Below are 21,466 nucleotides of genomic sequence, written 5' to 3' on the forward strand. Positions count from 1 at the left end.
TAGTCTTTTGCTATTACTGATTGGGGCATAAACGTAGTATATCGATACCACTGCTTGTATTAGATAGTAACGCATTCCTGGAAAGTATTTCTTAGTTAAAACACAGTGCCATGACCTTCTACTCTATCCTAACACAGTGTCATGACCTTCTACTCTATCCTAACACAGTGTCATGACCTTCTACTCTATCCTAACACAGTGTCATGACCTTCTACTCTATCCTAACACAGTGTCATGACCTTCTACTCTATCCTAACACAGTGTCATGACCTTCTACTCTATCCTACCACAGTGTCATGACCTTCTACTCTTTCCTAACACAGTGTCATGACCTTCTACTCTATCCTCTCACAATGATACACAAGTACAATATGTTCAGTAACACACACTGCCTTATAAGAGTAACTGTATTATGTATATACAGAATGAGTTAGTTTGGTTTTTAGCAATAATCCAGCAAAATCACGACTGGGAGAACCCAGAAATGGGCTTCACACATTGCACTCATGTAGAGAGATGAACCCGAATCTAAGGCGTGACGAGCGAACGCTTTAACCACCAGGCTACCCTCCCGTCCCAAAATATGCACGAAAGGTCTAGATACATGACTATCAAAACAGGTCGTGCTTAAATTGTTTTCACACATTTAGCAGGAGGAAGAAGTAGAACAGTGAGTTGATGAAGATATCGCCCTAGAGAATTCCATCATTGGTCAGGATTTGGTAATCAGGAAGTATCAGCTTCTCTGATACTAGGCGTTACAAGGATAAGATATGTGGGGATTTCAAAGTAAAAAGTGTATTCGAGACGCTAATAATCAAATTTAATAGATTACAGCTGTAGGAGTTGTCCTAAAATTGTTCCGTTTCCAACATGTCATTGACAGCCAGGAAGTTCTCGACGGAGGTGCACTCGAGTTTTATCCCATCTCGAATTTACCCGTTGGCAGAAAGTCCCCATCATTTGAGTTTGTCGACAGGTGGCGCATGTTCTGAAGTGTCCTCAACGTACCAGGTAGTGACAACAGATTTTGTCTCACTTTGGCCTCAGTCATCCTTTCTTGTGTAGCGTCGACGTCCTTTACCCTCAACCTACCAGACAGACTAAGGTAGGACCAACACATTTTGTTTCACTTGGCTGCAGTCGTGCAATCTGTAGAAGATGTCGAAGGATTGTGTTTCTCCACCAGCATATCAACCCCAACAGGACTATGGGCCACAACAACAGGCTTATGGACCACAACAGGCTTATGGACCACCACAGCAGGGCTACGCACCACCCCAACAGGGCTATGGACCAGGGCAAAATCCACCTTATACATACCCACCTACAATGGTAAATGTTTTCTGATTTAAGAACAGCAGCTTGAAACATTGTGCTTCATTCCAAATGATTTCCAACTATTCTGGGCCAAACTTTCGAGGCACTTTCCAAGTGGAAAGTATCGAACTGCATAATACATATTCTTACTGTATTTTAACAACATTATTCTAACAGATTCTAAGTATTCTGAACATAATCGAGGGAGAATAGAACAGACAAGGAACATAAATCCTATCATAATGTCTCGAATACGTCTCGAATGAGTTGTAATGTATCTAGACTGCTGCTGGACTTCAGGTGGAATATTCTTCAAATGTATCTGAATATTTCGGTTGAAACTGCTATACAGCTCGAGCGTACCTCCAATACACCTGGAATACATTCAGAACGTCCCGAGTGCTCTTCAAATGAGCCCTGACGTCATCAGAACACCTCCAAATCGAATAAAAACGTGGCTACCTGTCGCTGAAACATCAGATAACATTTTGTAGTTGCGTTCTTACAAAGCCTGAAAAAATGTTCGTTTTGACATTTTGGAACCTTTTTTCTGACTGATTGTCCTCGATGCGTGTCGAAATAGGTGTAAAGAAGGATGGTTAAGAAAGTTATAATCAGACTTGAATACCTGCGTGATAAATATCATAGGAATGGCTAACTTGAACCTAGTGATGACACCAGGTGTTCAAAAGAAAACAAGGCATCTACCATTACAACGTGGGAAAATATTATTATAATTTTTATATTTCGTTATTAACACACGTGTGCGAGAAACCGTTTTGATATCGAGAATGTTAAACGATGTCCCGTGTAAATCTTACAACATATATGACATTGTCAGGATGTCTATTTGATTTTTTAAAAACCAACAAAAGATTTTTGAAAAAAGGGACCAAACGACTCAATCTAACATATTATGTTTATATAGTATTCCCAGAAATTATTGAGAATCATGTTGCGTCATGTAACTCATTACGTTTATTAACTTCTGGCGTTTTACTTACATAAACATGTTAAAACATCATCCTTTTACAGTCTCAGTCTTGTTTTAGTACTTTGTTAGACCTCCTCGCTCAGCAATGCATGCCTGAATACGCCTAGGCACACTACCCATCAAAGTTTGTAGGTAATCGTGTGACAGGGTATCCCAATATTGGACCACCTCGGCCTTCATATCTTCAATATTTCTCAGTCCCTTTTGGTTTATTCTGTCCTTCATGACTCCCCACACATTCTCAATTGTGTTTAGGTCTGGACTGTAACTGGGCCAGTCTAAAACTTGAACATTTTCGCCCGACAACCACTGTTTTGTGTAGCGCGCAGTGTGTTTTGGGTCATTATCATTCTGGAAAATCCAATCATCTTCATACAATGTTTGTGCTGTCGGAAGAAGGTGACCATTTAGAATGTCAACGTATCTTTCTTTTGTCAAGTTTCCCGTGAAAACACACAATGACGTCACTCCGCGAGCCGATATGCCACGCCACATGTGAAACTTCGGGCAATGTTTTGGTCGCTGGTAGATAGGTTTGACAGTATCTTTGGTCCAAATTTTCACACAATTAGGGAAAAGCCAAACAGAACTTTCATCCGAAAAGAAAACATTATCCCAATCTTGATTTTCATGAGCCCGACTCCAGTTTAAACGTTTTTCCTTTAGTGCATCTTTCATCAACGGCGAGGGAATTCCACGTTTTTTCACCCAACTAAGTCTCTGTAATTCCTGCCTATCTGTTTCATTGCATACCTGAGGACTTCCTCTGCTAATCATTTCATTTCTGATGTTCTCAACACTTTTCAATTTGCCCCTACTCAAAATCTGCACAAGTCTTCGGCGATCCACAACACTGAATTTCCTAGGCCGACCTGCCCCTGCTTTGTGCTCTATCCCGGTTCCTATTTGAATATTCTTCAAAGTTCTGTATACTGTAGACAGAGGAATACCATGTCTACAAGCTAACACTTTAGCATCAGCCTCACCCCTTTCAAAATCATCTAGAATGAGCTTTCTTTTCTCTCTTGCTGTAAATTCTGCCATGTCAACACAGGAAACCGTCTGCTCAGACAAGGGAGATAACTCTTGACGTAATGAGCTGCCTTCTAAGCCTTCAAGAGTTGTCTCCCTTATTTAGTATGCTTAGTGCATAGTGAAAGCCCTTTTTCCAATCTTAACATCATTAGAAAAAAAAAACAAAGATTTTCTCATTAATTCTGGGAACACTGTATATAAATGTTATTTCACGCAACCGAGCAGAGAATACTTGAATATCACGACTTCAAGATGTGTTGGGATTGACAGCCGACATTATATTTTGATCACGTTTGGTCACTTTGGCCATGTGACCCAGTGCCAATAGCTCCGGCAGCACGCGATGTTATTACACACCCTGACCATAATGTGACCACTGAGTAATAACATTGTAGATTTATTAAACAGTGAAATTGTCAACGGATCAGTAAAAAATGACTGGTATCAAACACGTATGACATGATTGGGTACTCCACTGTGATGACCTTCAGACGGACGACTTTTCTAGTTGCATTTTTCTTTGATACGGTTCTCATGATTCAGTCGAATTCACCTATAACTGTGTCGAAGGTGCATGGTTTAAGATCGTTTAATGAATGCTCTGTGGTTTTATCCCCTCTAAATTCTCACCATTGCTTCCATACGCCAAGAATAAAACTGAACTATTTTGTGGACTGTCATACTAGCTATAGGACACCGGAAGTAGGTACGGCTGATGACGTCACCAGTGACTGTTATATTTTCAATTAATGCGTCATTGCATATAGACGAAAGATAAGTATGCCAATACGATGCTAGAATAGTGTGCCTTTTGTATGAGGAAGAAAGGATTAATGCAGTCCATCCTGCCCTATGCCGTTTGCCATTTATCTTTATAGTTACAATTTGTTGCTTAAAACTGGCGAAACTTGTTTCAGCACAGCACCTCGTGGTATAAACGTTACATGATGGACACCAGTGTTTTAAGTTTATTTCTAGCCTTATCGGTGTTGTCTGGCACTAAAGATCGAATTGTAATGGAATTCAATAGAATCCCATTTTTTTCATAATTTATGTAAGGTTTGCCACATTACAACTTGTTGTTGTAGATGATGCCACAACAGCCGATTCAGCAGCCAGCATGTACCAACGTTGTTGTGCAACAACCGGCGTCGCATTCGACGGTGATTGTAAAACAAAAAGGGTATTAAGCATTGTCCTTGTGTTTGCATTCAATGGATCCCTGTTAACTAGACGTCTTATAATTAGTGACTCTCAGTCAAATATGTCGAGTTATGTGCTGATAGAAACAAACGATGTTGGACCGAAACTGACGGAGTCTGTCGGACAATGCATAGTGTGAGTGAGTGAGTGATTGCGTGCGTGCGTGCGTGCGTGCGTGCGTGAATGGGTGAGTGATCCTTTCTTACAACGATGATTGGCTGAACACCTCTGTCGCGACTTTGAGTGAGTGAGTCAGTGACTTTTGATACCCTGGCTTTATACATTATATTTCCCAGATCACGTCAACACCGTCTTTCGTTCTAGTGGAAGCTCATATATCTATAACTGGGGTGCTACTTTGGATTTCAGGTCTGTTAACCATTGTCTTCACTTCTGGATTACTTTAATCTTCTTCCCGTGGATATTTGTCTGGATTGCCCTGGTACGTTCATTTTTCATTGGTTAATAAAACAACTAAACTGTCACTATGCTTACGGTGCCGTTCACGCCGTAGGGTCTCGCTTAGAAACAGCGTCAGAAAGACAATAATTATACGTATACAGACCCTACCCTGCTACTCTAATAAAAGGACAAGCATGTGACAATAAAGTCACCACCTCCTTGAGCGAAGTTTTAGATTTCACCACATAAAATACTGGTAAGGCCCGAGTGAGACCTACAGATCGAAAGCAGGCGTAGATAATTTCAATAAAGCTACAAAGTGAACTACAAACCGTTACAAATATTTTACGAAATCTAACTTTGACTAAGGAGGGAACGGTTGCGTCGTTTCATCCCTTATCTTTTATACAGTAGCGGGATAGGCCTGTACACTTACATGACTTTCTAACGTTGTTTCTAAGCCAGGCACGCCCTTGCGGTTCCAGTGAAGACGTAAACTGTTTTCGTTCGTGTGTTTCAGTGTATCTGTAACTGATGGTCCGTCGTTGAGGACACTCGACCATGAGGGTATGACATACATGGAAGAACGGGAAGACCGCACTGCGAACCCGACGCTGCAACTACAGCTGGAATGGTCACGATCAAGGCTTACATTTTCGAAGCACTCTTAGCGCTAAGATTGCCATACGTTAACATTAACTTACGACTATCTTAGCGATAATAGAGCTTCGAAAAGCTAGGTCCGGGATAAGATTTATGGGTCGATGACATTTTGTTAGGGGGTATCTCCATCCTTATAATGTACGCTTGTTATGACGATTCTAGATTAAAATGTTTTTATGAATTGACTCTAAAAGTATGTAGGAATGCAGATATAGAACACTACGGTTGTTTCAGTTCGTTATAACCGCATCTCTTTATATTCGACGCTCGATATATCCGTCAGTTCGACTTAAACGTGTTTATTAAGCATCTATTTAAGTGCAAATAAAGCCATATATGAGTTGTGTATAGTACAGCTCGGTGAATCTTACGCGGTTTTTCCTTACTTTTTCTTTTCTTAAATGCATGCGTTTTTCACGGCATGTTATTTTTTTCTGATGTAAAGGTTCATGAGTGAGTGAGTAAGTGAGTGAGTGAGTATAATCTCACACCACCTTTAGCAATATTCCAGCAATATAACGGTGGGGAACAGGAGAAATGGAATTCACACGCTGTACCCATGTGGGGAATCGAACCCGGGTTTTCGCCGGGACCAGCGACTGCCTTCACTACTCGGCTACCCCACTGCCCATACAGTTCAACAAATTATCATCTCTGCACAATAATAATATTAATAATATTAATAATTCAACATAAATGCTTTTATAGCATCATATCCATCACTAGGTATTATCTTCTAAGGCAATATAAGTTTGTTTTCAACTATTCAAGTACGTGACGTCGGTCTGTAAACAATGAAGTCTGGACCAAACAAGCCAATGATTGGCGTCATTTACCATCTGCATCATTTGATATACGATGACATACATCAATCATTTCAGCGAAGGCAAAAAGCCGATCCTGTAAGTGATGTTCTAAGACACAAAGCTCTCGTAGAGCCACGACTATCGTAAGTCAGCGTTACAGTATAGAAAGTACCACGACTATCCTAAGTCAGCGTTACAGTATAGAAAGTACCACGACTATCCTAAGTCAGCGTTACAGTATAGGAAGTACCACGGCTATCCTAAGTCAGCGTTACAGTATAGGAAGTACCACGACTATCGTAAGTCAGCGTTTCAGTATAGGAAGTGCCACGACTTTCCTAAGTCAGTGTTACAGTATAGGAAGTAAAACGACTATCGCAAGTCACTGTGACAGTATAGGAAGTACCACGGCTGTCGTAAGTCAGCGTTACAGTATAGGAAGTACCACGACTATCCTAAGTCAGTGTTACAGTATAGGAAGTAAAACGACTATCGCAAGTCACTGTGACAGTATAGCAAGCACCACGACTATCGTAAGTCAGTGTTACAGTATAGGAAGTACCACGACTATCGTAAGTCAGTGTTACAGTATAGGAAGTACCACGATTATCGTAAGTCAGTGTTACAGTATAGGACCTATCTTAAATTTAGGCTTACGGGAGCTTTGTGAAACGGGACACTGTTCTAAGCTTGCGGTTTTTTTTAAAATTTATCTTTTATATTTGCACAATTTTTCAAAGTACAGGTCACATGTCACATGTGATAATCAACAATTCTGGTTAATAACTACATGTTCTGAACACATTCAAGAAAACTATGTATCTATGTAAAGGTACTAATATCGGTAATATCGGGGTCTATACAGCCATATCCATATACAGCTATGTATGTATGTATGTACATGTATATTGCCCTACAGTCTTATGTTACATGTCAGATATGGACTGTATCGAAGGCAGGTAGTACATTACTGGGCAAATTAAGTATGTAGTGATGACCAAAACTTTGTAAAGTTATCATATGAACAGGTTATAGTAGCTATACAATTTGTAACATACTTGTATTGGCAGCACATTCTAAAAATATTCTTTTGATCTGGGACTATTCCATACTTTCGATTGTGAAAAACTGTTTAACATGACGCAAGAACATATACAAAGGATAATTTTGATGTTCTTTTAATCCAAATAGTATAATTTGTGGAGTAAGTTTAATTCTTGTTCCAGCATCAGACATGAGCCACTTAATTTTCTTCCAAAGTCTATTTATCACATTACAATCCCCAAAAGGTGGAAAATAGTTTCATTACAAGTTTTACAGTAGCCACGGGAATGAGCGTGTATTTTGTGTAGATAATATTTGCCTAAGATATTATTAATAAATGTCATTTGGAACCATATTAATTCTGTACACTGTGTACAACATCTAAATGGAATAATGTTGTAAGTTCTCCATTCAGATTCATCAATGTTAGATTCAAATGTGGTTTCCCATTTTATATTTGAGTCTGATTTCTTATATTTTGACGAAGAGTGACATAAAACAACTCGCTACCCTTATCAGAATACATCAGTTTATGAATATAGTAAAGCACTATAGGCAATTCTAATGGTAACTGGTCTTAAGGTGTAGCCAGATTATCTTATTGTCGGCGTTTCACACAATTCATCAAACTTTCATAAATTACGAACTTGGCATTGCAATGAAATTAAGCTACATATTCAGTAAAATCTAAATATTTCCCATCATTATCCAGTAGATCTGAAACCGACCTTACTCCTTTCTTGTACCAGTCTGAGTGAAAAGGCGTTTGATTACCAATAATTAGTTTGTTGTTGAGCCAGGAAATGTCAGACATATACATGGTGACAGTTCTAATAAGGCTTCGATGTAATCTGCCTAAGCCATGAGTACTGCTCCAAAAGGATTATGCATATTTTCGGCATATTCTCTTATTTGACTTGGGCCAATTTCATAGAAACCTACTGGTAGTCGACACAGATTTACGAAAACAATATATTGTGGGCTTGCGTCTTTTATCAAGATTCTTTTCATCCAAGACAGTTTTGTGACTGGATTGTTTTAAAGATATTTTCTCTCTCTTTATTTGTCAGTCTTTCCACCCCAAATAAATTGAAGACAGTTCGTTTGCAGTTCATCAACAATACACCTGGATTAGGTAGTGTTGAGAAGAGATGGTACAGTTTATGCAAGAGAAGTTATTTCAGTATTGTATTTCTTCCTAATGTAGTTATTGTCCGGAATGAACAGATTTTCATTAAATTCAATGTGTTTTGTAGTTTATCATAACTTTTTTTTCTAACCTTACATCCAAGTCTACACCAAGGCCTATTCCAAGCAAACTAAAGCTCTCTGCCCATTCAAGATTCTATTTATTACATAGTTTATGATTTGATCGTATTTTAGATCCAATCCATATAATTTTACTTTTTTCAATGTTAACTATAAGTTCTGAAAACCTAGCAAAGAAAGTTAGTTCATAAATCTTGCATATAAAGATTTCTCAGTTCTATCGAGAATGATAGTAGCGACATCATCAAATTGTGAGAGAATATATTCAGTATGTCCAATTTTCACATCCTTGATATTTTTTATATTCTTCAGCATAATGGCAAGGATTTTTACACACAGTAACAGAAATGTATGGTGATAGTGGGTTGCCTTGCCGATATATTGGAAAGAAAGGGGTACCAAATCCATTCACAAGGATACGAGATTTTATATCTTTCTAGAGTATCTTTCCCCCTTTTTATGACTGGGCCAGACTTGAAGAGTTTTAGTACTTAATCAATATATTTCCAATCACCTGTATCAAAGTTTTTTTCAAAATCTACTTGAAGAAGCAAGCCTGGAAATTGACAGTTTTCTGTCTGATGTCATAAATAAGCTGGGTGACTTCACCTATAATACGGCCTGCCATAAATCCTTTTGAATCGTCATTGATCAGATGTATCGAGACAGATTTTACGAACTTACAGCAAACATTAAAGGAATGAAACTGGTCTCAAATTTTTAATATACTGTTTAGGTCGAGTTCCCTTAGGGATTCATGTTATAAGTCCTTGTGTTTGAGAGACAGATAATGCACCTGTATCAAAAACTTAATTGATAGGATTTAAAAGATATTTGTTGAGATCCATGCAGAAAAAAAAGATGTTAAATTCAGCACTGTAACCATCAGATCCAGGGCTGTCCTACATCTCCCGATAGTATATTAACCCAGTGTATTAATCAAACTTTTTTTCAAATTCCTTTTATTCAATTCATTTCAGCAGGTGTACAGTTGATCACACTGAAGAGCATGTAAAATGAAACGCTCATAAAGTGATGGATATGTCAGGTGAACAACTGTATCTAAAATACATTGGTCAAAGGTTTCAATTTGGAATGAACTTTATTAATCAAACTTTATTATATCACATGCCAACTCTATATCACAACACACAGTCATTTATCACAATCTTTTCATCAAGTTATGTTTATTTATATGTGAAGTTTCCAAAACTTGGTCACACCGCTTATTTATCGATCATACTAATTTAAGAGAAAACAGGGACGCTGTCCACGGTCGCTTTGGTATCTGGCGGTGGTATGGCAAAGGCAGTGGATGCATGACCTCATTTCTACCACTTGCAACAGCTACTTACTGACAATCGTCGAGGATTCCATTGTATTCTATGAAAAAATTAGGGGATATTTGATTTACAAGATTGATAAAATGCGAATGATGAATCCAGGAAGGACACAGATCATGGAGAGAAATTAAGGGAAATTGTGACAATATTTTTCAATTCATTTGGAAATATTTCATCTGTATGGATGTACAATACTTTTTCTTATATGCATTGTCATTGGCTACTGGTATGCTATCAAAATGGAACATGCCCTAGCTCTTTAAATGATATATTAACATAGAGTTACCGTACGAGGCGTGGAATAATTATGTCTTGCTGATCAGTTTGGAAAGACAGTCGCCTCCCTCATATTTATTAATCAGTAAAGTAACAGTAGCGATACATATACATAAACAGTACATAAAACAAGTACAAGCCAGCAACATTTTTAGGGTTTCACTATCCCCTCAACACAACACCTTGCTTCTCGCCGCGTGGTGGCTGGCGTACATGTTATTCACAGGTCAGAGCCCTACCAACCATTCATTACAGTCACCCGTTTTACGACCTCTTATCACAAGTTCATGAGTGATACGTACGATAATATTCATATCATTATTCTTCACCCCTCATGGACTCGGACATTTTCTTCACACAGAGGTTACTGGTCACATCTTCCTACGAACCGCTGTTAAAATAGGACCCTTTCGTGGTGCGAGTGTTCAGGATTTGTGATCAGTTGCAATCAGATTTAGTTGTGCAATCAGTGACGTTGTTTCCAAAGTGATCTTACGTAAGGTCTGGGTAATTTCCGTAGGCTTCGGGAAAACGTACACCTCTTCCTTAGCGCGAGGTGCAATTGTTTCTTCTAGACAGAACTCAGCCATATAATGGCATCATATAATTAACATCTATCCAATGATATCATATATATTACTAATCTCTGTGAAAATCCGTCACACATGACGATGAAGGTGGTTGACAGGTCTTTCATTTAAAACTGCAGTATCACCTCGACGTACGTCACCAAAGTCCCGAGGAGCTGCAGAAAAATGTGAAACATGTAATGAACTAAACCCCATACGAGGATTTTGCTGCCAAATTGAGAAAAAATGGCATGTCTGAATATATAATTATTATGCTTGTTAACGTTTCAACGGTTAGTGTAACTATCTACCCTGTACAAAGAAAAGCACACTTACCATCAGGATTGTTGAGGAATCAATTGTGAAGAGACTGTATATAGTGTACCCTATCTTGGTGGTGGTGAGTCTTGTGATAAATATGTGGATCTGAAGCAAAATCCCAAATGTAAAGCAATAATATTGTCAATATCTATTTCTCACAGAAACAATATTCAATAGCGAAACATCAACACAGCTTTGGCGGTATGAAAGTGGTATCGACTCAGGACAGTAGTAGTTTTTTTCCTGGCTTTCACAAATGCATGGGCGTTGGCCGCAACAAGCTGTAAAGAGATCTTTATTTCAGATCGTTCATGGATCTGATCCTAGTCTGTTTTTAGTCTACAAATCACATATACTTATTTGTATGCTATTGATAATGAGTATGTAAGCTTCGTTTCATGCCCCCGGAATATCTAGGTCGGTCGGGGACATGAGGAATGGGCTTCACACCTTGTGGCAAGCCGAAGCCAGGTGTTTGGCATGACACTTCACCAAAGAAGGCTTCTCCACGACCAGGATTCTTGCTAAACGTGTGATGGGATGCAGCATTATGATGCAATATTAACACCACGTTGATCCATAGGAACACAGAACAGAAAGCACACAGATTTAGAAATAATACAAGTGTTTAAATCCTTGACATACATTTCTTAAACTCGTACTCAGTGAAGATTGCAGACTTGATGTACATACATTCATGCGGGCAGCACATTAAAAACTTACAATGTGTAGATCTTTATCTGAAAGTTCAGGGAAATCAGCCACCAAAAGGTACATCAGAGAGGAATGAGCCTGTAACACGAAACAGCAATACAGATAGCAATTTGGAGTATGAGTGAGTGAATGAGTGAGTGAGATAGTGAGTTCACATTCACATCGGCAATATTCCAGCCACATGATCACAAAACAAGCTGTAAATTAACCACAAATACATGTAAATTATAAAAACCTGCCAATGAACTAGAGTGAAACCAACCAGAATATCACAATATTTTAAAACTAGCAGTAAAACGAGAAGAAAAACTAGCATCTCTCTCTAAATGTGGATTTCGGACAAGACATTATAAATGTGGGCTGCAAGGCCGCCAACAACTGAAGGTAGATCCCCATACTAGGGACCATGGGGACTGAGAGTATTTTTGCTTAGAGTGTGAGTTAGTATTGCTTAAAGTTACATACAAACAACACGACCTCCGAGACAGGTTCACCAGTGTGCGCAAATGCCTATATAGTTTTTGTTGATCCACAATGCCTACAGTGGGTTTAAACGAACGTAAAAGATGATCTCGTGATCCTAAAATATTGAGATAAAGTGTGAAGTTTGTATCATTAATTCTATCAAGGAATTTCCCAATTGCAATTTTCACTTTCAAGCAATATACAACTGTTTGCCATTCTCACGAAGTGATCACAAGTTGCTTAATTTACATAACTGATGTGTCACTTGCAAGCCACTTGCTCATATAATGCCCCACGATGGCAGATTGAGTTCGACTTACCTTGATATTCAAGACCACTGAAGTGTAAAGCGATGCTGCGACAACAGCGGTACTGAATAGTATACATGTTATCAACATGCTATATTCCTTCGTCATCGATTCAGCGTGTATGAAAACATACAGTATGAGACAAATGATGGGAACCAATGCAAAATAAGCAGATCCAATCATGTGCATGAAAACTTTGTTAATCGTATCAACAAGAGAGCATGTGTCTTCAAACTGTCGACGAATTCTCTCAATACACATAGTCGATGCAGTTCCCTCGTTCTTCTGAAACAAAGTGCTTAACTCAACGTTCAATTGTTTGAACTCCTTGAATAAGCAGTAGGTAAGGAAAGTGAAAAATGCTAGAGTGAGTGCTGCTTGTGACACAACGACCTGGAACACAATGAAGAATACAGCTTTTGCTGCAGGGAAGTACTCTGGCGGGAGCAGTTTTATCGGTCTTAGATATATGACACCAATGTGGACACGGTGAAGTGACATGAAGTATAGAAAAGGCGCCAGTATTATGTTCAGAGAGGCAGCAAGGATCAGAAACAGTTTCATGGTGCGTCTGAGAGTTACGTTATCCACGGCAGAGGAGTACTTTTCTCTGTATGAGTTATACTTTTTGAAGAACTTTGGCAGGTGCTTGTTTATAGTGACACATGTGGCAATGCAAACATAAGTACCACTAACTTGAAATCCTGCGTATGACAGTGTTGCTGCCAGTGATCCAACGGTTTGGATCTCATCTGTGTATGGAATGAAGTACCGACACAGTGTGATCCATATCAACAGTTGGCTGATGACACAGTACACGATGCTTATTGCATTGGCCACTGTTCCTCTTTCCATCGGCATATGCAAGCCAACTGTGTTTAGTATTATTATAAACGGCTTGAACACGTTGTACATGTTCACAGCATTTCCACATTTTTCTTCGTCAGTGTCATTTGAGGAAACATTTGAAGCAAACATCTTTGCAAGATTGAGATGGTGGTGTGTTCAGCTGCAGTCCTGCACTCTCGTTGTGTTGTGTGAAAGATTGTGGATTTCATGTAAATCAGTGATCACGTAATCCAAAGGACCTAGAGAGCTGAGTATAAGTGCTCGTCAAATAGCGTGATGTTGGACATTGCAGTCAAAGCATCGTAATATCCAAATTTACCTCCAAACAAAGGACAATCATCTCATTCCCCATGATGTCGAAAGCTATGTCAACGTCATTTGTTCAGTAAATATGGTTTCAGAAAAATGGATGTATGCAGCTTTTTAAAAAGCTGGATTTTGTCAGGTCATCGATTAACCAATCCAGGGGAAAGCTTTTCGTATTTTATTTCACTCATTGATGACAGTGATGAAGAATCCGACCCAAGATTTTCAAAACTCTCTTAGGTCTAAGACAATCGTAGGTACCACACATTAACATTAACGTACGCCTATCTTAGTGCTAAGAGAGCTGGAGATTCTAGGCCCTGGTCTATCTTCAACGTGATTCCCAAGCATACTGTGTGATGTCATGTTGTGGGTATTGCCTTCAGTGTCTGTTGATTTGACCGTTAATACTGCATGTGTCTTTGTTTGATTAAACAGATCGTTTCCATCAAGTGAAAGGCTATGTTAGCTCCATTTGTTCAAAACACATGATTTACTATTAGTTGAGTAAATTTGGGATTTTGAAGACGGACGTATGAGAACTTATGTATTGGGTCTAAATGCTGATTATCGTTCTTTGGTGTTGTAATGTTATCAGTTATTTAAATAAAGGTTTTCCTTGTATAATTCGCCATATAATATTTCAATTATATTTTGTGAATTTCTTTAGACATAAAAATCAGTTGTCATAAAACAATACTTTTTGGTATATCTTCCTTAGAACGTCTTACATGCAGCTAATTTAAGCAATAGGAATCATACCATCGCGTGAGTTGGGTACTGACATCAGGATAATTGGAATGGTCATTTGTCATGTATTTCTACGTCCTTTTGTTCTCAAGCCATCCTTTTGTTTGGAAGGGTCAGTCAATATTTATATGAAGTGAGCATCTCCTTTTTTAAGGTAATCGGGTACATAAGAATTTATGTTGGAATATGTCTTGCACAGGACATGTTCCCAAGACAGAAGGGACGTTTTTTTCAAATGAGTGAGTGAGTCAATATTTGGACAAAACAATATAAAATACGGGCTATACATCACCAACAACTGAACATCTTCAGTACCTGTATATAACTCAACCCATTGACATTGATGATTCCATTTGAAAGTTGTCTTACATTCAGCACGTGCTTATATACTCCGGAAGTGACAGGGTTTCCCCTAGACAAGTTCTTTTAGGGGTCAGGTGGACTCTCCAAATTTTCTTGGGAAGTCAAAATAAAAATAAATTTGTGTGTCAAACAATTTACAAAGATGATCGATGAAGAGGATTTTCAACTAATAATTTCATTTTTTTTCAGGTATATGCATCTCTGAATCATACGGAACTATCTCCCTTTAACGGTGTGTTAAATGATAGTTGTCAAATCAAGCAAAGCAAACAAGTTAACTACTTTGTAAATAAAGACTACACAAAAGCTAAGATGTCACTTTCTTATTTATTCAGCGATTCACTGTTCAGTCAGTCAACAATGTCAGTGATAGAGAACCTGAACGGTAAAGTCATAAGCTTGGTTTGATGTACACGTACGGTTAGAGCCAACTACGGGTGTCTGTGACACTCAACGTCAACAAATTACAGTCCTGTTAAATACAACCTATTTTCGTGTTTCCTTCATTCAAAATGCATTGTATCATTCAGGAATCTGGGACTAAGGGGAACATCACGCTTAACTGTTCCCAAAGCGGGTGATCTGATATGAAGCAAGGGGAAGGGGAATCACACATTGATCAAAGATATGTATTTACTGTATTGCTCTCTTTACTGTCTGTCTTAGCTTTTCATGCTGCAGCAACATCAGCATAGGGGACTCTCTTGGATCTGAGCTTATCTGGTCATTACCTACGAGTTCTACTTCTTTCATCATCCAGACTCGATTATTCATGAACTTTTCAGAGGAGGAAAAAACGACATAACATATCGGTTTGCGTGAACGAATGATAGAAGACGACTTTGTCAGCGAAGACAGTAAATTTGCTATGAAACATCATTAGACAAGACTGCTTACCATTTCAGTTGATTTTGCTTTTCGTTGTATAATATGCAGGGGCTGAGATTACCGTGTATATTTTACTCGTGTTCAGAGCTGGAAATGGCTATCAACCCGTGATCTTACCGGTGGTTTTCGAGATGAATTCTGATACGGTGGTCAGAAAAATATAGAATCAGAAACTGTTATTTTATCAAGAGCAATATATTCTAGCATTGTGTAATTATGATTGCAGGTTGTGCTCTATCAATGTAATTATAACTACAGTTATGTGACAGGACTTCAGACTATATTGTTCGCGCTGTCACCCCGTTCTGAGGTATAACTTTGGTGTGACAGGCTATTCTTAGTTTGACAAGAGATCGTGATGTTTTCGACCAGTCGTCAAGCTGAACTGCTTAATATGCAGCACCTGATTGGCGGAGGTAAACCTAAGGACTATAGAGTACATTAATATCATCATGCAAAACCGAAAAAGTGGGTATTGCTCAAGAAACAGCTGGGGTATTTGTCACGAAGACAGAGATAATGATAGAACTGCTTTGGTTTACCAAACAGAAGTGATTGTCAGCATGTTTCGCGGTCTTGTTTATAGATACATGCTTTTGATTTGCGAAATGTAAATGCCTCCACGAGACTCACAAGTGTTGACACACTAAGGTCACTAAGGTAAGTCACGTGGTCATATATATCGCATGACAAGTCGCACATCCATTTTCATTTTTGTACGTTAATAGGGAGAAATCATTGAACGTTCATTGTATTTCAATACGGAGAAACCCGAACCAAATTTATTTAGGTTCTATGCAAATGAGTCAGAGCTTTATGTAAATGAATGACCCACCTAAGCCACGTACATTTATCTTTAGAAACAGATGTTCGGTTCGTGCGAAGAACATTGTTCTTTCGAATCAGTTCGAAATACAAAAGCAGTTTAGTTACATTTAGTACCTGCCATAGCACTGAATTGTGTGGTTTTGATTTGTGATTTTATTGCATCAGACGCGACGCCGTATTTGTTTTTATGGGTATTTTCACTTTACACTGTGTCATATACACAGATGTTCTGCGTTAAGGGGAACCCATGAGTTAAGGTGAATTGAAATACATTATACCATTATTAAACATAAAACAACACACGCGTCCTCCATTTTCAATGCGTTTATTTCTGATGTTAGACGTGTGAAGAGAACAGTTGACGTCCATGACGAAAGGCCCTTCATTTGAACTGTAAAACCACTAGCGTATAGGTCAGCAAAGCCCCAGACAGCTGAAGCAAAAGGTTTTACCAATAACAGATAGTAACAAGGAGACATCATATAGGGTAACAGCGAAATCCTACAGGTGCAAATACAGTAAACAACAAACAATGCCCCAATGTCGACAGAGCAAATTTGTCATTGAATGTTTAACTGAAAGACATGATCCAGATTAAGACACGAGTTTTTTCATGGATGACAACGTCTTTATTGTGAAGACTCACGATGTTTCGAAGTGTATTCTTACTTCTTCATCAGGTGAATGAACCCATGGAGTACAACAAGGCTATTTAAGTACATGTAGAAACAACAACAGTATGGCAAAGGAAGCCAGTAATCAATTGGTGGATGGACAGGAGTGGAAGCCAGGAAGGTTATTTACTCAAGCATGATTGGTAAGACAAACAATAGGAAGCCAGATAGGGTGGGGTATAATGGACAAGGGAAGCCAGGGAGCGTTAATCCAGGCGTGCGTGATGTGGTAACAGTGGCGGCATGTAACAAGTAGTAAGAGACAAGTGGGAGTGGGTAGTATGTACAAGGATGAAGTGGGCAGCAATGATAATGAATTATTCTAATATTAATAAGTCCCAAGCGCAAGGGAGATGTGTTCCTTGGTCACGGTTGATAGCTGGTCAGCTTCTTCTGATGTCTATGGCCTCTTGCAATTTCCTTTGCAGCCAGTTGCTGTTGTTGGTAGATAGGGCCTTGGTGGTTTCCCATATGATGGTGTCCTGGTTCTTGCTGATATGTTCGGAAACAGCATTTATCCATTATACCCCAGCCCATCTGGCTTCCAATTGTTTGTCTTACCAATCATGCCTGGGTAAACAACCTTCCTGGCGTCCACTCCTGTCCATCCACCAATTGACTACTGGCTTCCTTTGTCATACTGTTGTTGTTTCTACATGTTCATAAAAAGCTCGTTGTACTCAATCGCATAATAAGCATTTTAAGTAACCATCAACCCTCAACCACAGAAAACAAATGCTTACCATTAGGATGGCCGAGCTGTCGATTGTGAACAGATTGTAGATGGTATACCCAATCTTGGTGGTTGTGAGACGTGTTATAAAAATGCTGATCTGAAACAGGTTTTAATTAAGTTAATTTAAGCATAACTGACATTATCAAATATGTAACTGGACAAAATGTAGCAGAATGATATTAATGATTAAGCACAAATTGTGTCATTTTAGTATATATTCCTGCGAACCATGAGACGATGTAATTCTACACTGGTACTTCAAGACAACGCAGAGATAGTCAAATGGTCAAATGGGTTTAAAGATAGCTGGAGGGAAGAGGCATAAATTTTCTTTGAGTGGCACCAAGTTAAACAGGATAACATTCCTACATGTCGAGTTATAACTTACAATGCTAAGGCTTGCATCTGACAATCTGGACAAGTCTGCTTTCAAGAGATATGCCAGTGAGGAATGTGCCTGCAAAAACACAATCATGTATTGGTGGTAAGTGAATATTTATTTATTTATTTATTTATTTATTTATTTATTTATTTATTTATTTATTTATTTATTTATTTATTTATTTATTTATTTATTTATTTATTTAGAGAGAGTGTGGTTTTACGCAGCCTTTAGCATTACAAAATTGGGCTTCATAGGGAAATGAATGCAGGCGGGCAATTGTCCGTACGTCTTCTGCGTGACGACCCAATGCTCTAACCGCTGGGGTACCCCAGGTGCTTAGCCGACAGAAGATTGTAAAACCTAAATAATCTTTCCCGCTGGATTTCAAAGCCACGTGTTTGTATTTCTCAAGCATACATGTACATATCATAGGGTATACAACTGAAATGCTGATGGTTTATAAGAAGGTATACACTTCTGCAATACATGCAATTTAAGATTAACATTTTGATTTAATATATGCCCAGGTACTATTACATTCATTTCACTATATGCTACTGACCATGCCGTAAATTTCATTTGATTATCATATGTGTTTTGTTTCACAAAACACTGATGCGCGAATATTGTAGACAACTTGAGTCGCTGTTATGGATGTTAAACCCAAATCACTTCACAAGCCACCACATTTGTACGTACCTTGAGGTTCAGGGCCACTGACGCGAAAATAATTGCTCCAACTATCACAGTGTTGGTTACTACACATGCCATCAGCATGGAATACTCTCTCTTCAGGAATACGTCGTGTATGACACCATACAACATGAGGCAGATAATGGGAACTGACGCCACATAGCATGAGCCAATCATGTGTATATACATGTTGTTTATGGTACTGACAAGCGAACACGTGTCTTCAAACTGTTGACGAAGCTTTTCAACATAAGATGTCGGCACACCTCTTTTCTTGTTGCCAAGCGTGCCAGTTAACCCAACATTCAACTGTCTGAACTCCTTGAATAGGCAATAGGTAAGGAAGTGGAAAAATATGAGAAATAGTGTCCGTTGTATAACATCTGCACAGAACACAATAAAGAATACGGTCTTTATCGCGGGATAATACTCCACTGGAAGCAGCTTCATAGGTTTCAAATATATGACATCAGGATCAACATCGTGAAGTGAGATAAAGTATGCAAAACTCGGAACAGTGACAATAACTAAGGCAGCAAGGACAGGCAACATCTTGGAGTAACGCCGGAGTGTTGCGTTGTCAATGGCAGACCCGTACGTTTCTCTGTATGAGTTATACAGTGTGAAGAACTTTGGCAGGTGCTTGTTTATAGTGACACATGTGGCGCTGCCATTATACATACCACTAACCTGAAACCCTGCGTATGACAGAACTGCCATCCATGATTCAACTTGATAAGATTCATTCTCGTAGCGAATGAAGAGTCGACCCACTGTGGACCATGAGATGGCGTGGATTAAAACTGTGAAAGTGATACTCATTGCCTTGGAAAGTGCTCTTTTTTCAATTGGCATGTGCATCCCCGTGATGTTTAGGATTATCATAAACGGCTTCAGCATATCCTGTATATTAATGAGATTGCTGCTTTTCTCGTCATCGGCATTGTCAAATGGATGCACCCGTGAAAGCGGCATATCTTCAGTGTGGCTAATACAATACTGAAAACCAGTGCAGGTAGGTGTAGATGTTCGTCTTTGCAAGGAGAGCAGGAACATTAATATGTCCATTATCTTCAACGGTCATGATTTAATCATAACATAAACCAGATATCGACTATTGTGAAGGGTTGTGAAAGGCTGGTGTTTGCTTTTTATATCTGTTCTCGCTGCCTATATTGATGAAGCTGTTCGAATGCCACCAAATCACATTTATTGCTTTGGTCACCGATCGAGAGCCATGTAAACAAAGAACCAATATATATTCTCAATGCATAGAAATTGAGAGTGGCCTAGATGTATGATAACAGATATGATTTCAACTTTCTAATAGTCAACTTTCCGTCAGATCTTTCACCCTGAGCAATATTCCAACAGCTTCAAACATTGGTGTCACTATTACAGTTTTGGGATACAATCTGCCATGATTTCAAAGAGCTAAACTGAATTAGGGGCCCCAATGCACTTTCTGTACATCTTGTAGTCACATCTTGCTTTTGAAAAGATATTGATCGTTAGATTAACAAACACAGAATGAATAATTTGTTTGTAATATCCTAAGGAGAAAGTTCAATTTAGAAAGCATCCTTGACCTGGACTATGAACTGTCCAAAGCCTTGATGGTTAAACAACGTTCAGATCTAAATGGTACAGAACTGAATGTGTGACTGAACGTTTTTTAAAAAACACATGCTGCAAGAATCACGTTGACAAAAGCAGTGTCTTCCACTTACTAAGAACCTTCCTATTCAACTACATATAGTGACGGTTTAGAGGATAATACATAGGCGGACCTATTATTTTCACACCATCAACAGACACATATTATAGGTTCCTAGAGTTACAAAACACTACAGCACAAGATTGGGTATCATCTTGTGAACTAAAAAACAATTACAATTATTCAGAGCAACCTGAACAGTTTTTAGAATACAAGTCTGCTCACATACATTTCAATTTATTTCTAAACATGAGGAAAATGTGATAGTCGAACCCCATGTCTGACATGATAAAACTGATATTGTTTTAAATATAGAACACAGACAAATTTATGCTGTAAAATAATATATAAACAAGGTTTCAATGAATGACTGTAGATATTTCCAATACAATCCTATTGAGTCACAAATCTTAAATAATCCTTCACAAATTTAAAACATTAAAATGTAAATTTCCGGTAAACAGATGTGCTGATTGAAGATTGTTGAATGATCAACGTAGATGAGTAGTAGGTCTCTTGTGAGGTGAACCGTCGATGCTAGGAGA

At 38.6% G+C, this 21,466-nt stretch overlaps 2 protein-coding genes across 2 annotated transcripts; one reads left to right on the forward strand and one right to left on the reverse strand.

The window, feature by feature from the left end:
• Positions 1-961: 961 nt before the first annotated feature.
• Positions 962-5,987, forward strand: LOC137281683 (cell death-inducing p53-target protein 1 homolog). The gene is made up of 4 exons (XM_067813083.1): positions 962-1,335; positions 4,438-4,532; positions 4,922-4,994; positions 5,475-5,987. The coding sequence occupies exons 1-4, from the start codon at positions 1,162-1,164 to the stop codon at positions 5,487-5,489; spliced, it is 357 nt and encodes a 118-aa protein (XP_067669184.1). The 5' UTR covers positions 962-1,161; the 3' UTR covers positions 5,490-5,987.
• A 5,065-nt stretch (positions 5,988-11,052) lies between these two features.
• Positions 11,053-13,710, reverse strand: LOC137281682 (uncharacterized). The gene is made up of 4 exons (XM_067813082.1): positions 12,745-13,710; positions 11,969-12,037; positions 11,261-11,350; positions 11,053-11,100 (listed from the first exon to the last, which is right to left on the reverse strand). Exons 1-4 carry the CDS (start codon positions 13,708-13,710, stop codon positions 11,053-11,055), a joined length of 1,173 nt encoding a protein of 390 aa, XP_067669183.1.
• Between the last annotated feature and the right edge of the window lie 7,756 nt (positions 13,711-21,466).

This window comes from Haliotis asinina, chromosome 4 (genome assembly GCF_037392515.1).
Source record: "Haliotis asinina isolate JCU_RB_2024 chromosome 4, JCU_Hal_asi_v2, whole genome shotgun sequence".
NCBI lineage: Eukaryota > Metazoa > Mollusca > Gastropoda > Lepetellida > Haliotidae > Haliotis > Haliotis asinina.

Excerpts from the sequence above, each read along its gene's own strand:
- LOC137281683 (XM_067813083.1), top strand. The coding sequence starts at position 1,162 with ATGTCGAAGGATTGTGTTTCTCCACCAGCATATCAACCCCAACAGGAC. Across the intron at positions 1,336-4,437 it reads ATACATACCCACCTACAATG|ATGATGCCACAACAGCCGAT; the intron begins GTAAATGTTTTC and ends TTGTTGTTGTAG. Across the intron at positions 4,533-4,921 it reads GTGATTGTAAAACAAAAAGG|GTCTGTTAACCATTGTCTTC; the intron begins GTATTAAGCATT and ends TTTGGATTTCAG.
- LOC137281682 (XM_067813082.1), bottom strand. The coding sequence starts at position 13,710 with ATGTTTGCTTCAAATGTTTCCTCAAATGACACTGACGAAGAAAAATGT. Across the intron at positions 12,038-12,744 it reads CAGTGGTCTTGAATATCAAG|GCTCATTCCTCTCTGATGTA; the intron begins GTAAGTCGAACT and ends TTCGTGTTACAG. Across the intron at positions 11,351-11,968 it reads CAGATAAAGATCTACACATT|ATCCACATATTTATCACAAG; the intron begins GTAAGTTTTTAA and ends ATTTTGCTTCAG.